Raw genomic sequence first — 15,985 nt, 5'->3', positions numbered from 1 at the left:
GTGTGTGTACCTGTGATGCTAATTCTCACCCCTTTTCTCTGCTTTGCTTCAGTTTCAGCCTTTCTCTCTCTGTCTCTGTCTCTCTGTCTCTCTGTCTCTCTCTCTCTCTCTCTCTCTCTCTCTCTCTCTCTCTCTCTCTCTCTGGACCCTGAGCTTTACTTCCACTTTTGTTTGCTTTGTGACGTTGGGCAAGTATCTGCCTTCCTGCGCAGTGGGCATAAGATATCCACCATGGAAGAAGGGCTGGGAGTTAAACGATTTAACACTTATGACCGAGTCCTGTACATCATTAGTGCCCAGTGCTGGTGGCTCTCTCTTAATATCCTACAAGTACCACAAGGGTCTGATGATTTAACAGTAGTCATAAGTAGCTGATGCTTATAAAAAGCTAGCAAGTGTCAGACCTTTTTCTAAGTACGAAAATTCATATAATCCCAAGAAACCTACCAAATACATACTGCTTTAGTTCCAATTTAAAAAACATTTATTAGAACATAATGATGACATGCGCCACGGGGCGAGGGTACACGTACGCGACACACAGGGATTCTTTTTTTCATTCCCTCCCGCTGCCCTCTCTCCTCCCTCCATCTCTTAGTCCCTTTCCTTTTTGGAGGAGATCTGTCTTACATATGAAGAAATGGGCTTAGGGAGGTGAAATGAGTGCTAAGAAGAGGCAGAGCCGGCTTCAATCACTGGCAGCTGCTGGGCCTCTTGTTACAACCAAGTCTGATCCTCGATTGGGGATGGAGGTCAAGGATGGAGGCATGCCTCTGTTCGTCCTTTGCATTCAGCGTCAGGGGCAGCAGCTTGGCCACTGGGCATGATTCTTTCTGGTGTTCTACGTGTCTGTCCCTCCTCCTCCCGCAGTGTCCCCTCCTCCTCCTCCTGCCACCACCCGCCTCAGACTTCCTCCTTCACTTGCTTGGACGCCACACCACATCTACTGACCCCTGGACTGTCCGGCAGTGTCTCGATATCATGGGGGGCCTGGAACTCTTCTGGCAGCTTCCGTTTCTTCCTCTCCTTCTGGCTGTGGCTGGTGAGTTGGGGGCTTCTGCAGCCACCTCTCGATTCCCCAAGCTCAGCCAGGGGCAGGGCCTGGAGCTGTGTACAAAGAGAAACTCCAAGGAGAGGATTGGTGAGAACAGGTGCCCCAAAACCTGTGGGTCTCTCCCGGAGCCACAGAGATCCCAAGCTATGGTCCCTGGTACAAGCAGAAGGAGGGGACATGTGAGGATGTCGCAACGGGACAGGCAGGCACGGAAGCCACACATGTGCCACAGTCTCGACCCCAGTGTACCAGGTCCCACCAGACTCAGCTCTCCACCTTCCCAGGCTTTTATCCTACCTCAGCTCAGTCATAGCTCCATGCCTCAGTTTACCTCTTCTTCCTTCCTCAGGTCTCAGTCCTGTTCAGGCTCAGAGTGGTAAGGCTAGACTCAGCAGTCCCTCTGTCCACCTCTGTCCACCCTGCCCATCTTGTCCCAGACCTCCTCCTGCTGATACCCACCCCCAGTGCCCAGCACACACCGACCTCCCGACCCCTGTGCTGCACTCACAGAATGCACCTGCTCCCCCGTGAGCCCCGGGGTACTGGCGGGGATTGTGCTGGGGGACCTGGTGCTGACCCTGCTCATCGCCCTGGCTGTGTACTCTCTGGGCCAACTGGTCCCTCGGGGCCGCAAGACCGCCCAAGGTAAGTGGGGTGGGCTAGGGATACTGAGGACTGACCTAGTGGGGGCTCAGGATAACCCCCCATCACAGACATCCACGGGGACAGTGAGGGAAGGGCTGGCTTTGCAGATGGTACGCACCTATGTCCAAGCACTCTGGCTGAGGCAGAAGAATCACAGGCTCAAGCCTAGCTGGGGAACAACCAAGCAACTTAGTGAGACCCTATTTTAATATTTAAAAGACCTGGGGATGGAGCTCAGTGTGAAGGCCATGGGTTCAATCTCCAGGATCACAAACAACAACAACAACAATAAACAAACAAAACAATTCATGACCCTGTCCATCTTTGTATCCTTTCTTCCCCACTCCAACTCTAGTGACCCGGAAGCAGCCCATTACTGAGACTGAGTCACCGTATCAGGTAAGGAAATCACCCCCAGACCTTTCTCACCTCCCACTCCTGCCCACAAACACCCCTCCCAACCACCCCTAACACTTCTCTCCCAGCAGCTCCCCCAACCTTGAAAGCAAGGTTGGGATCTATCTAAACCCACATTAAGAGACTGTCCCAACCTTATGCTAAGCATAAAATGCATAGAGAGAAAATATGACTCTATGAGGTCAAGAAAAGAGTCCACAATAATAGCACAAGCCTATAATTTCAGCTCGAGATTCTGTTTCAAAACAAGAAATACGGGGCTGGAGGTTTAGCTCAGCGGCATAAGCGCCTGCCTTGCAAGCAGGCAGTCATGAGTTCGATCCCTGGTACCAAGGAAAAAGACACCCCCCCCAAAAAAAAAAACAAAATAAGAAATAAAAACGGTCTGAGAAACATAGCTTAGTGCAAAGCCCCTTCATTCATGATTCCTAGGACGGGGGGGGGGGGGGGAGAGCAAGATTAGGCCTGGTAAAGGCCCAGAGTTGTTCCAGAAGTCTGGCCCTAGGACATGCTGATTCCTGGAAGAAGGCTTCAGTGGGGCAGACGATAGTTCAGGCCTAGTTTGGCAACTCTAAAGAGAGGAGCCTCAGAATTTTTGGGGATAGTGAATCCTACATCCCTTTAAGAAGCTAACAAAAGCTACAGATTCCTAGGACAAGTACACACACACACACAGATTCCTCTGTATAATTGGGGTGATGCAAGGATCTTTGAACCCCTTCTTAAAAATCATGTGTGACCTTGGGATGTGGCTGAGTGGTTGAGGGTTTGTCTGGCACAAACAATGATGCCCTGGGTCCCTGCCCCAGCACCACAAACACAAAAATATCACAATGTGGGCCAGCATCATCCCAACTCTCCCCTTCCATCAAGGCTCCTCCTTTAGGGAGGGGTCACAGGATCCTCTGAGACCCTTTCCCAGAGTAAGGGATGTGATCCATTGGTACGTGATTCATTGATGCTGCCTGAGACCTGGCCCCTAGTTCCATAGACCCCCACCTTGAACCCTGTCTAATTTATTGTCTGCTACCAGCTTTCCCCATTTGCCTAACTTGTGGATAAAAAGTTTCTTTGCAAAGTATAAGGCATCTTGCTGGGGATATGGCTCAGCGGCACAAGTGCTTGCCTGGCAAGTGCAAGGTTGTGAGTTTGAATCCTGGTGTCAAAAAAAAAAAAAAAAAAAAAAAGAAAGAAAGAAAAGAAAAAAAACCCCAAAAAACAAAGCCCCAAAAACAAGACATCTTGACTGAGGTAAGATCCAGGTACTGAGGGGTGTCCTAGGTACTGAGAGTGGTAAAACTTTAGGGTGAGGTATTATCCCAATTTTATCCAGCCCTTCAGTATTTGCTGAACATCTTTATGGGCCACATGCTGGGGCCACAGCAACAGAGATTACAGCCTAGTTGAGGAGATAGATTTGAAGCAAATTAACAGAATCATTTTGGGGGAGCCACCATGAGGGAAACAAAGCAGGCTGATATTATAGTGATCAGAGGGGGCAATAAGAGGGGGAAAATTGAGAAATGTCCTCTGATGATGTGACATGAGCTGAGACTTGAAGGAGGAGAGGGAGGTTAAAGATCTCAGGGACCCATATTCTAGGAAGAGGGGATAGCCTGTGCAAAGACCCTGAGGCCAGAGCATAACGTTGAGACAGAGGGGAATGGGGAACACAGAATGTACTCAACTAAAATTCAGATCTGTTCCATACCTATAAGGGTGAAGCAGCTTGCAGGCCATTAGAAGAAGGTTGGGTTTTGTTTTAAGTTTATTTGTTGGGCCCCTTCTACTGATGATCTCCATCTCTTCAGGAACTCCAAGGTATGAGATCAGATGTCTACAGCGACCTCAAAACACAGCGGCAGCCATATTACAAATGAGTACAGGTCACATCTGTCAACACCTGATGCCTGGATCTGGCCATTTCTGATGCCCAAGAAGCAGATTATCTCAACTCCAACTGGGATGCAGAGCCACACAGTGCCCTCCCCCAGCCAGTACTGTGCCTAAATAAACTATGGAGAAGGAAAACAAAAGGCTGTTCCGTCTGATCCCTGGGCTGAGGAACTGGGGCTATGTGGGGTCCTGAGGGGTCTTTGGTCTAGAAATAGCTAAATGGGAGGAAGGCTTTGGGAACCCTGAGGTTCTATGAAGAAGAATAAAACTGGAGAATGTTAACTGTTTCCTTTCGATCCAGAAGGGAGGGGTGTGTGCCTGTGCCTGTCTTTCCACGCTGCCACTCAAGAGTTTAGCACGAGAAGGTCAGAAGTCAGGGTCGAAGTTGCAGGGGTCAGCCCCGGCCTGATATGTTGATGTAGACTCTGCTGTCTTCTGGGGGTGGGGGAGAGAAATCATGAACCTTGACCACCCACCATCTGCCCCACTTCACCTTCCTGGGGACCCCCTGCCTCCGGGGTTTCCTCAGGGGTTCCCCTAAGCACCTCCCTCAGGGTTTCCCCAGCATCTCCTTCAGGGCTTCCCCGGGAGCCCCCTCCATGGGACCCCCTCCCTAGGGACACCACCCTCCCTCCAGGCCACACCTAGTCTCTGCAGTCACCGTCCGGGCGGGGCTGTGGCGGGGCGGGAACTGGTACAAGTGAAGACCACGCCCACGATGAGCCGGGACCTGACCGCCTCTGCAACCACGAGGCCTGCCTGGAGGGCAGGGAAAGCGACCCACATCCGGAGCCGGAACCTGGAGGGTGGGGCCTAGGCAAAAAGATGACTGAGGGGCTCTAGATCCCCTGCTGTGCTTTTGGGCATAGGGGGAAGAGGAAGACCGGGGGACCGAGGTGGAGCCCAGATGCTGGGGTTACACCTGGGGGACTGCAAGGAGAGATGGAGATTTGGAGAGGCTGGGGTGTCCCAAGCAGTAGGGTGGTCACTGAGTCCCCGGCTTCAGTTTGGAAGTGAATAGGGCAAGGTGGGCTCTGGAGGGAGTTGCACATCTTCTGGGGGCTTGGATTGGAGACTGGGCAGCAGCTGGGGGTGCTGAGGACTCTGAGGCCCTCTCCTTCAGGGATGGAACTGGTACCTGGGTGCCAAAGGAAGGGAGGGATCTCTCACCTGGGGGTATCTGAGCTGCAATCACTGTGGAAAGCAAAAGTGGATGAGAGTGAACAGTCCGCAAAGTAGGGAAGGAGATGTCTCGCGCGGTAAGATCAGGCGAATGGCAGAGGTGGGCCAAATGAAAAGGGAGCTCCCAGGGACACAGAGAAGGACAGAATGTGAGAAGCACAAGTGTAACCCAAGCACTTTGTGAGGCTGAAGCAGGAGAATCCAACTTTGAATCTATGCTCGGCAATTCAGTAATTTAGTGAGACTTTGTTTCCAATCAGTAAATAAATTTTTTTTTTTTGGTCTTTTTTCGTTTTTATCGGTACCAGGGATCGAACTCACGACTGCCTGCTTGCAAGGCAGGCGCTTATGCCGCTGAGCTAAATCCCCAGCCCGTAAATAAATTTTTTTAAAGGGCTGGAAATGGACCTCAGTGCAAAGACCCTGGGTTTGATCTCCAATACTTACCCCATCCTCCCCACCCCCCTAAAAAAGAAATCTGGAACTAGACTGGCACTGATAAGGGGAGATTAGTAGGACACAGGGGAGATCACAGACTCTAGAATGTCCCATCCACCCCACGGGCCCAGGCCCTCTGATCCAGTGAATCTCCAGGAAGGGAAGCATCAGGGAAAGGGGTGCTTACAGCATCAATGCCACCTTTCCCACAGGTACTGTGTCCCTACCCCCACCCCCATCCTCAGGAACTGCTAACCACCTGACAGCAGAAGCAGAAGGATTCAGCCTGCAGGGGCCATAGTGGGCTGGAAACTAAGGGCTCTGGCTCACACTGTGGTCCAGAGAAATTCCAAGGAACAGTAGGGGAGCAGAGTGGTGGCAATAGCTGATGACACCCTGCAAGGCCACCTAGTTCCTGTGCATGTGTTTGTGGGGGGTGGGCGACCCTGTGACTGCCTTTGGGGAGTGATTGGTGGGATTAGAGAGCTCCAGAGGCTGCTATGGTTGTCCAGGTGGGAGTGACAGGTGGACAAGGGTGTGTAGGCATGGGAGGATTCTAGAAATAGCTCGGAGGTAGAGCCAAGGGTTGGCTGATGGAGGGAGTGTGGATGTGGAGAAGAAGGATCCAGTGTGACTTCGGCTTTTAGAGTAAGCAGCTGAAAAGGTGGAGTGGACTAACAGAGGATGGAGCAAGCTGGCGTGAAGGGAAGTGCTGAAGTGAGCACTCAGTGTTGAAAATGCCTGACACAGCTCCCTGTGGAGTTGCTGAAAGCCCACAGTGCTCAATTCTCAGTCTCTCTCTCCCTCTGCCCTCATACTGGGGATTGAAGCCAGGCCCTCACACTGAGCTACGTGCCCAGCTGTATATATGTATGTATGTATGTATGTATGTATGTATGTGTGTATATTTGAGATAGGGTCTCCCCAAGTTGCTACATTGTCCAGACTGGGCTGGAGCTTATAGTTGTTTTGTTTTTTTTTTTTAAACTGGGGATTGAACCCATGACCTCATACTTGCCAGGCCGGAGCTTGTGCCACTGAGCTAAACCCCTATCATGAAGGGGTTGGAGCTTATGGTCCTCCTGCCTCAGCATTCCAGAGTGCTGGGATTATTCCTCAACTCTTTTACTATTTCATAGGATAAATCTGTCTGGAAATGAGAATTCGAGACTAGATGGCTTAAGGATGGTATTTAAAACCCTGAGACTTGCCTGGCACGGTGGCACACACCTGTAATCCTAGCACTTGGAAGCTGAGACGGGAGAATTGCAGGGAGTTCGCGGCCTGGCCTACATAAGTGAGTTCAAGGTCAGCCTGCACTACATCATGAGACTTTGTCTCTAAACCAAAGAACAATAAAATAAAACAAAACCCTGAGACTGGATGAGATCCCCAAGGAAGTTTGTACAGAGAACTCTCCTCCTTTTCTAAGCACCCACAAGGAGAATGGAAGAAGAGGAGCAATCAGCCAGAGACGCTGAGGAGGAGCATGGAAGGAGCGAGATGACCCAGGAAAACAGTCGTGAAAGCAAGAGAAAAATCTGGACACCATGCTCAGTGCTGAGATGGTCAACGAGTGGGAACAGAGAACCACCTTCAATGGGAATGCCAGTCAGCTTGAGGGCTGGGAATTCCTGCTGACTGGTTTCATTCACAGCTTTCTACCACAGCAGCCAGCAAAGTGCCTGTAACTTTTTCCTTTTTTTTTTCTTTTACTTTTAAGATAGCCTAACTAGGTCCCTAAGGTGACTGCTGGGCTTCAACTTGCAATCCTCCTGCTTCAGCCTGCCAGAGCACTAAGCTTACAGGCATGTGACATCACGTATGCCGTCATGTATGATAGCAAATTATTTTAAACGATTAAGAAAACATGAAACTACTGAGGCAATGTGGGGGAAGACCTCCAACTCCGACACCAGGGGTTTGGAGCCCTGGCTCCCTTTCTAGGACCCAATAATACTGCTCTGCCTGTCCTCAGTCTAGGGTTCCAGAGTCAAAGCCTTTAACACGTGCTTGGACAGAGTCTCAGAAGTCCAGGCTCCCAATCCTCCCGGAATCAGGTGCCCTCAGCTCTTTCGGATCAGGCACCTGAGGTGCCCAGCTACCCACCCCCCTTTTGTGGAGTGGGGCGTTCGGGAGTTGAATCCTCCAAGTCAGACCCGCCCATTCGGAAACCGAGTTTGCTGGAGCGCGACACGGGGACTCCCAGGCTTATGGGCATGGCCCCGCCCGGGACTGGGCGGTGCCAGAACCCCAATTTAAAACCTCGCGGGAGACCAGACCCAACATCTGGGACGCGGCGGCGGCTCCGCGGGGAAACAGCTAGGCTGGCGCAGCGCCGAGGCCGCGGCCCTGGGGGCCCGCAATCCGCGCCACGGAACCCCCGAGGTAATGGATGGAGGGAGGAAAGGTGGGACACGCTCAGCTACTTAAGAGAGGCAAGCCGGGCGCGGGTACTTGGGAGGCTGAATGCGCAGGATGGCAAATTTGAACTCAGCCCAGTCAATCTGAAGATTTAGCGAGACTCCGTCTCAAAACCTAAAAGGTAGGGGGAGGTAGCTCAGTGCAAAGTTCTGGGTGCTATTCCTAGGACTGAAAATGAACAGTGACAGGCTGGGGTTGGACTCTGCGAAGGACAGAGCCGGAGTACCCTCCTGGGCGCTGAGTGCGAGTGCCGGTCGTTTGCAGGCGGCTCGGGACGGAGGGGGAATCCTCTTCCCTCTCTCCGTGCTCCTTCTCTGGACTCCTGAGTCCTGGGCGTCGGGGACGGTGGATCTGGAATCTGGGTCCCGGGTGTGGAGACCGGTGGGGGCGGACCTCTGGGCCCCGGGTAGGAGGAGCGGGACTGAGGCCTTGGGGGCGTGGTTGTTCCACCTCGGGCCTCCTCGGATTCGGTCGGGGTCCTGGCTGCTGGGGTCCACGCCGGCCGCGACTCTGCCCCAACCCGGGATTTCCCCAGGCGCCGAGCTCCCAGACCCCCGGGCTGCGCAGGAATTCCCCGCGCGCGGGGATTCCGCGAGCGCCACGCTCCGCCACGCACCAGCCTCGGGCCGCACACCTGCGCCAGGGGGCGGGGCGGTGGAAGATTCCCTTGCGTAGCGCCGTGACGTCAGCGCGTTGGGCCCGGCGGTTAACCCGTGCTTCCCCGGAACCTGCCCTGCGACGCTGAGCGCTCCGGGTCTGGGCCTCTTGGGTCCTGGGGAAGAGGGTGCTGGGCTCCGGGACCGCTTCGTCTGCAGAGTGCGCTCTAGACCGCTGAGCCTGCAGAGGTTCGGGTGGGCATGAGGTCTGGATCTCCGGATCCCTGATGAGTCCGGGCGCTGTGCACTCGCGGCTCCTTTGGGGTACTCGGACTCCTGCTTTCCTCGGGAGAGAGCAGCAAGCGGGTCAACTTCTAGAGCAGAGAGATTGTTGGGACCTACATGTGCATCTCTAAAGCGGCGATATTGGCGCCCCACAGTGGACGTAGACCTCAGGATTGAGTGAACAAGGGGTGGAATTTTTTACGGAAGTGGAGGGGGTTGCTGCCGTGGTGGGGACGCTCTCCTCCCCCTTCCTCAGTTTCCACGACGCTGGTGGAAAGTTGGGTCAGAGGAAGAGTGCAAAGCAAAGGGAAGGAAACAGCGGAGGCGGGCGAAGCACTCAAAATCTGTTGGCTTTGGAGTTCTCAGGCGGCATCAGTGTGCCAGTTTTTCCGCGCGGGAGGGCGCCCACATCCACCCCGTGCATTGGGTGCCTTAAGGACCCCTGATGACTCTCTGTTTCCTCCTCCCCAGTGAGCCGGAATGAGCGAAGCCACTGCCAGACACAGACTGTGAAGAAACTCCTGGAAGAACAGAGACGTCGCCAGCAGCAGTCGGACACTGATGGCGGGGCACCGGTGAGGCCTGGGGATCCCTATAGCTCATTGTAGGCCATGTGACGTCCTGCAGGAATTTACTGGCTTGCTGGTCCTTAGGGCCGATGAGAGTTTGTAGTCCTCACTCTGATACCCTGAATTGGGACTGATACCCTCAGTTAGAGCTGAGAATCTGCTCTATACAGAAATTCACGCTTGTTCATTTTTGCTTCTTCCTGTAGACCCAGTTCTCCCCTTCCTCAGCTCAGTCCTTGACCCCATCTGTGAATGAGGCAGAGGCTGGTAAGTATGGAAACTCACCTGCTTCCCTCAGCTCCCTACCAGCTTCCCCTCAGGCTCTTGGGCATCCCAAATTACAGAACTTTGGGGGACCTAGGGGCCAGGCCCTCATTCTTACTGGGAGTCAGTTAAGTTTGATTTTCTCATGAGCCCAGTAGTCTGTGCACATAGTCCTTTAGGAGCCCAGACCCTTGGTTACACCGCCATCTAGATTTCTGTGCCCTTGGTGTACCAGGATTTTAGGCCTCAGCCCTTTAGTGTCCCAGAAGTCCTAGCTCTAATGGTCTTAGAAGTCAAGGTGCCTTGGCTGTGACTCCCCCGCCCTTGGTAACCAGGCCTGCCCGGCCCCTCCTCTCACACACAGGCCATACCCACTTCTCAGCACTCCAGGAGACTCTGGATCCTGGACTTGGCAACTTGGCCCCCTCCACAAGCTTTCCAGACTGGGACCCCAACACGCATGCTGCCTATACAGACAGTCCCTGCTCTTACCCTGCTTCCGCTGCTGAAGGTTTCGTGACTCCTGATTTCTACCCACCCTCCGACTCAGAAAGGCCGGGCCCATTTCCCCTGGGGATGGAGGTGAGATACCAAGTAGGGAGAAGATGCTGATGACCCCTAAAAGTTCCCAGTTGTCTTCATGCAGCATTCTAAAATGTCAAGGGCTAGGGTAAGACCCCATTCCCCAGATGAGCAAAACTAAGATCCAGAGGTTCAAGGTCGCTCAATGCAGGGCCTGTGTGGTAGAGTGGGAGGAGAGTTGTCAGCTGTCTGATTGTGTCTACTACCTGTACTCTTCAGGATCCCCTGGATACTCGCCTCTATGCAGAACCCTCCCTACAACAGGCAGGATCTTGGAGAGTTTCTGGACTTCCCCCAGTCCCCCCACAGCTGGCTCCATGCTCAGGACCATCTCTGGATACAGCCCGAGCTCACATACTGGCCTTGGGGCCCCAACAGCTGCTGGCTCAGGATGAGGAGGGAGACACGTGAGTATATGGGAAAGTGGGGTATCTGCAGCCTCCTGGCCCAGCAGGGGCTGTTCTCACTGCTGCCCTCACCTGTCCTCAGGCTCCTGCACCTGTTTGCAGCTCGAGGATTGCGCTGGGCAGCTTATGCAGCAGCCGAGGTACTCCAGATGTACAGACATCTGGACATTCGTGAACACAAGGGGAAGGTGAGAATTAGGGGCTCAGAGCTCTGGATCCTGGAGAAGAGGGCAATGGAATCCTGAATTCTGAGTCTGAGGATGGAGGGGCCTGGGAGCCTGGATTCGTGGTTTTTAAAGGGGAGGCTTCTAGGAGCCCAGATTGATTTTTCCTGTCACCTGCAGACCCCTCTCCTGGTGGCTGCTGCTGCCAATCAGCCGCTGATCGTAGAGGACCTGTTGAACCTGGGTGCAGAGCCTAACGCCACTGACCATCAGGGACGTTCTGTCTTGCACGTGGCTGCCACCTACGGGCTCCCTGGGGTCCTTTCGGTATGGCCAGCCGGCATGAGGGTGTCTGGAGTGGGTTAGTTGCTCAGATGCTAGCTTCTAGGCTAGGAAGCCTGAGAGTCACTTCCACAGCATTCTTCCTCCTCCTTTTTCTCCCAGGCTGTTTTTAAAGCAGGCGTTCAGGTCAACTTGGAAGCCAGAGACTTTGAAGGTGAGCTGGTGTGGGCAGGATTGTTTGTGACAGGCGAGGCTGAGTAGGGTGGATACCGAGGTGCATATACCTTACTCTTGTCATTCTGCAGGCCTCACCCCTCTCCACACAGCCATCCTGGCCCTCAATGCTGCTGTGCACCCACCCAGCCTCTGTCCTCGGATGCTGAGTACCCAAGCTCGAGACAGACTGACCTGTGTCCAGATGTTGTTGCACATGGGTGCAGATCATACCAGCCAGGTGAGCTGGGCTGTGGGTGGCTAGCCTGTGGGAGGGTATGTGGGACAGAGCCAGCAGGGTGATCCAGGGCACTAATGGTGACTTTGTCTCTTTCTGACTGTATGACTTTGAGCGTATGACTTCACTTCTCTGTGCACTAGTTGTCAACTTGCAATAATATTACTGATCTTAATTTAATTTGTCAACCACTGACTATTTAACCAAGTTCTGAGAGTAATAGATTTATTTGGATTCTCACAAACACCTTTTGAGGCAGATACTATTTCCCCATTTTACTGACAAGGAAACAGGTACTGGGAGTTCAGAAATCTCAGAGCTTGTGTGTCAAGAGAGGAGAGTAGAATTCAGATCCTAATTCTGTTATCCTCCTTTCCCATGATAGTAGCTTCTTTGCAGGCTGGCCGAGAATTAAATATCACTTGGTTAAAATACTTTTTTTAGTTCAAAAATTGTGAATACAACCTGCTTGGTGGCACACTTCTATAATCCCAGCACTTTAGGAGGCTGAGACAGGAGGACTGCAAGTTCCAGCCCAGCCTAGACAATTTAGCAAGATCTAGCTCAGGATTAAAAATAAGTGCTGAGGGACTGGGTATTTAGCTCAGTGGCATAAGCACCTGCCTTGCAAGCAGGTGGTCATGAGTTCCATCCCCGGTACCGATAAAAAGAGGAAAAAGAAAAAAAAATTTTTTTTTGAAAAAAAAAAAAGTGCTGAGACGCAGTTCAGTGTGAAGACCCTAGGTTCAATTCCTAGTACTGGAAGAAAAGAAATTTTGAACACAGATAAAGTATAGGAAATGAGCTCCATGTACCCACCATCAGGAACCAGCAGCTCATGGCTAGCCCTGCCTCATCCGTTCTCTGCCGTGTCATTTATTTTTCTTTTTTGACAGTGCTGAGATTGAACCAATAACCTTGCTCTACCACCCTATGTTGTTTTTTGTTTTGTTTTGTTTTTTCCTTTTTATCGGTACCAGGGATCGAACTCACAACTGCCTGCTTGCAAGGCAGGCGCTTATGCCGCTGAGCTAAATCCCCAGTCCCAACCCTATGTTGTTTTTAAGCAAATCTAAATCCAAGCATATAAAATTACATGATTATTTCCATATATATTTGTGTCCTTTTCCATGGTGCTAGGGACTGAATCCACAGAGTACATACTTTACCACCGAGCTGCTTATGTTTTTAAAAGATAACTCTTTTACCCTCATTACTGTTGTCCTACTTTTAAAACATTGGTGTCTCATAATCACAAATATACTAGTTAGTGTCAGGTTTCTTTTTGGCTGTAAAGTGATTTTTTTTTTTCCCTTAAAAAAATAAGATCTAGGAGCTGGGGGTTTTGCTCAGTGGCACAAACGCCTGCTTGGCAAGTGCGAGGTCCTGAGTTTCATCCCTGGTACCAAAAATAAGTAAATAAATAGGATCTGGGGCCAGGGATTTAGCTCAGTGACATAAGCACCTGCCTGGCAAGCTTGAGGTCATGAATTTAATCCCCCCCCCAAAAAGATCTGAATAAAGGTCACATATTACAATAACAAGTCTTTTTTAAAAGTTACTGGATATTTGTGGTCCTGAAGATTAAACTCAAGACCATCACACTGAGCTACATCTCCAGGCTTTTTTTATTTTTTGAGATGAGGCTGGATTCAAATATATGACCTTCCTTCCCCAGCCTCCCAAAGTGTGTGTCACCACACAAGGATTTAAATTATTTTTAATATAGAGCTGCTTCTTCCATCTTTTTTTTTTCTTTATAACTATGTTGGTTTCCTTGTACAACATTTTTTTTTTTTTTTGTCTTTTTGAGACAAGGTCTCACTATGCAGTTCAGGCTAGCCTTGAATCACTTTGTAGCCTAGACTGGCCTTGAACTCAATAATAATCCTCCTGCCTCAATCTCCCAAGTGCTGGGATTACAGTCACACACCACCACACTTGGCAAAACCTTTAATATTCATTTTTAAAGAACATAAATTCTGCCAGGCATGGTGATACATGGCTGTAATCCGAGTACTCTGGGAGACTGAGGAACAGGGATCACAAGTTCAAGCCCAGGCAAACAGTAAGATCCTGCCTCAAAATTTTAGAAAGGATTGGGGCTATATAGCTCAATATGAAGGTCCTGGGTTCAGTTCCTGGTACTGTGTGACAGAGGGTAGAAAAAAAAGAACATATATTCCTTAAAGGCATGTAATAAAATTTTAAACATGAAGAGAATGACTCAGCATTGCAGTGGATATAGCTTAGTGAGTTCACCAATAGATGCACCCAACCCCTGTCCTTTTGGATAAAATACAGTCTGCATGGGACAGGTTGCATTTTAAATAGAATGCACGTGGCCAGGGCAAATACTGCCCTGTAGAGCTCCTTTAAGGGATTAAAAAAGCCAGTTTCTCAGACACTTGCACAAGAAAATTACAGTAAATGTACAGTTCTGTGATTGGTGTGCTATGAACTGCTGCCCCTTGAATTCAGTACTGTCCTGTAGTGCATAACGCACACAGCTATGTAAGGAACCCGGGGTGAGTCTTGGAGAGGAGGAATAGGGTCTCTAAAGGCTCTGGGTTCTTTGGGATAGGATCTGAGTGGAAGATTAGCCTGACTTCTACTGCTGGCCTTCCACAGGAGATCAAGAGCAACAAGACGGTTCTACATTTGGCTGTGCAGGCCGCCAACCCTACCCTGGTTCAGTTGCTGCTGGAACTGCCCCGGGGGGACCTACGGACCTTTGTCAACATGAAGGTGGGGGCCTGGGCTGGGTGTGTAGGTTGTACGAGATAGCAAAAGACGGTGGGATGTTGGGTGCCTGTGAGACATGAAGGGAACAGTGGAGGCAGGAAGGGGAATGCATGGGACACAGACCCCGAGGGGCGTGTGGAGTGTGGCTGGGAAGGAGACATCTGGGATGTGGAAGGGAGTGTGGGCCATGGAAGGGAGTGTGGGATGTGGAAGTGGCAGACATAAGGTGTGGGGGGAACCCAGCCGATTGAGCACAGATCTGCATCAGTTTGCCCTTCACTGTGCCAGGCCCATGGGAACACAGCCCTCCACATGGCAGCAGCCCTGCCCCCTGGACCTCTCCAGGAGGCCATCGTGCGCCACCTGTTGGCAGCAGGGGCGGATCCGACGCTTCGCAACCTGGAGAATGAGCAGCCTATCCACCTGCTGCGCCCTGGGCCAGGCCCTGAAGGGGTGAGCCTCACAAGGGTGTAGTGGCTGTGAGCCAGGGGGGGGGGGGCTGCCTCACCCAACCCTAACCTTAGTGGGTGACCTCAACCCTTGTCCATCCCTGACTTACAAAGTGACCTCTGACATCACTGTATGAACCCTCAGTATGGTGCCTCCTGATCTCTGCCCCAACCCTTAGTTCTGACCAGGATGTGGCTTCCACCCTCCCTCAGTGTGACCTCCAAACCCTCATCCCTTGTTCTTGAGTCCTAACCTCAAATGAGACTTCCAACCCTTGTCCGTAGCTTTTCTTCCCTTCAGTGCTGACTCTAAGGTGGGAGCCCCCGGCCAGCAGCTCCTGTCCCTTCCCTTTCCCCAGGTCTGATCCCTAACTGTACTATACACTCATTCTCCCTACTTCTCCTTCCTACCGCTTACACTTCTCACTCCCCCTTTCTTGTCCCCAGCTCCGGCAGCTGTTGAAGAGGAGCCGTGTGGCACCCCCAGGCTTGTCCTCTTAGGACTCAATTCAGACCTGGACTGATTTTCCAGTCCCCACCGTCCCGTGGGACAGTCAGCGTATGCTAATGATGCAAACCCATGATAATGTATGTGGAATGTCTTGCCATTAGGGTCTTACATTAAAACCCCAAAATGGCTGCAGGGGGTGCATAATCCCCAATATTTGGGGTAGTATGCTACCCCTCACGCACACAAGGAGCCTTCTTAATGATTTCTGTGAAATCGAGGCCCCTTGATTGTTTCTGTGAAACACCCCAGACCCCTCTAACTGCCACCCACCACGATCTTTCAGGATCCTCTCCCAGCTCAGCCCCCTGTACCCAGAACACAGATGTCATCGCCTTTGAGGTATTCAGGATGTCCCAGTACCTTCCCAGCAGGCCTCCTCAGATGGCCCCAAGGAGCCATACCCCTGAGATCTAGGAAAGGCCTTCTGGGACTCTTGTGACCTGGTTCCTACTGCTTTCTGACTCAGAATTTGGCAGAGTCCCTGTCCCAGACCTCCACAGTCCTAGTGAATCCCTCCCCTAATTTGAGTGTTTCTAAACTTTCTTATTAAACGCAATCAAACTAGAATTGCATTGTCTCATCTGTGGGGGCACTGAGGGTCACACATTTGGATGGATGTGCCTG

General features: G+C 51.6%; 2 protein-coding genes across 6 annotated transcripts; both read left to right on the top strand.

Moving 5' to 3' along the window:
• Nucleotides 1-864: 864 nt before the first annotated feature.
• On the top strand, nucleotides 865-4,152 carry Tyrobp (transmembrane immune signaling adaptor TYROBP). Its single transcript, XM_003467220.5, has 5 exons — nucleotides 865-1,042; nucleotides 1,404-1,430; nucleotides 1,565-1,699; nucleotides 2,055-2,098; nucleotides 3,928-4,152. Exons 1-5 carry the CDS (start codon nucleotides 982-984, stop codon nucleotides 3,994-3,996), a joined length of 336 nt encoding a protein of 111 aa, XP_003467268.1. The 5' UTR covers nucleotides 865-981; the 3' UTR covers nucleotides 3,997-4,152.
• Nucleotides 4,153-7,821: 3,669 nt separating this feature from the next.
• On the top strand, nucleotides 7,822-15,928 carry Nfkbid (NFKB inhibitor delta). Of its 5 annotated transcripts, none has more exons than XM_003467323.4 (12): nucleotides 7,822-8,020; nucleotides 9,409-9,512; nucleotides 9,713-9,773; nucleotides 10,135-10,352; nucleotides 10,572-10,759; nucleotides 10,842-10,947; nucleotides 11,104-11,250; nucleotides 11,368-11,419; nucleotides 11,511-11,659; nucleotides 14,288-14,404; nucleotides 14,690-14,854; nucleotides 15,298-15,928. In XM_003467323.4, the coding sequence occupies exons 1-12, from the start codon at nucleotides 7,846-7,848 to the stop codon at nucleotides 15,349-15,351; spliced, it is 1,536 nt and encodes a 511-aa protein (XP_003467371.3). In that variant the 5' UTR covers nucleotides 7,822-7,845; the 3' UTR covers nucleotides 15,352-15,928. The 5 variants fall into 5 exon arrangements, with proteins under 5 accessions (XP_003467371.3, XP_063108695.1, XP_063108696.1 ...); XM_063252628.1 differs by lacking the exon at nucleotides 7,822-8,020 and adding an exon at nucleotides 8,894-8,907; XM_063252625.1 differs by lacking the exon at nucleotides 10,135-10,352 and having other exon boundaries at nucleotides 7,826-8,901.
• Nucleotides 15,929-15,985: the final 57 nt, after the last annotated feature.

This window comes from Cavia porcellus, unplaced genomic scaffold, assembly GCF_034190915.1.
Source record: "Cavia porcellus strain 051 isolate PalLab524CR breed Dunkin Hartley unplaced genomic scaffold, mCavPor4.1 scaffold_7, whole genome shotgun sequence".
NCBI classification, from domain to species: domain Eukaryota; kingdom Metazoa; phylum Chordata; class Mammalia; order Rodentia; family Caviidae; genus Cavia; species Cavia porcellus.
Note: the sequence above shows the minus strand (reverse complement) of the source record. Positions and strands in the feature narration are given on the sequence as shown.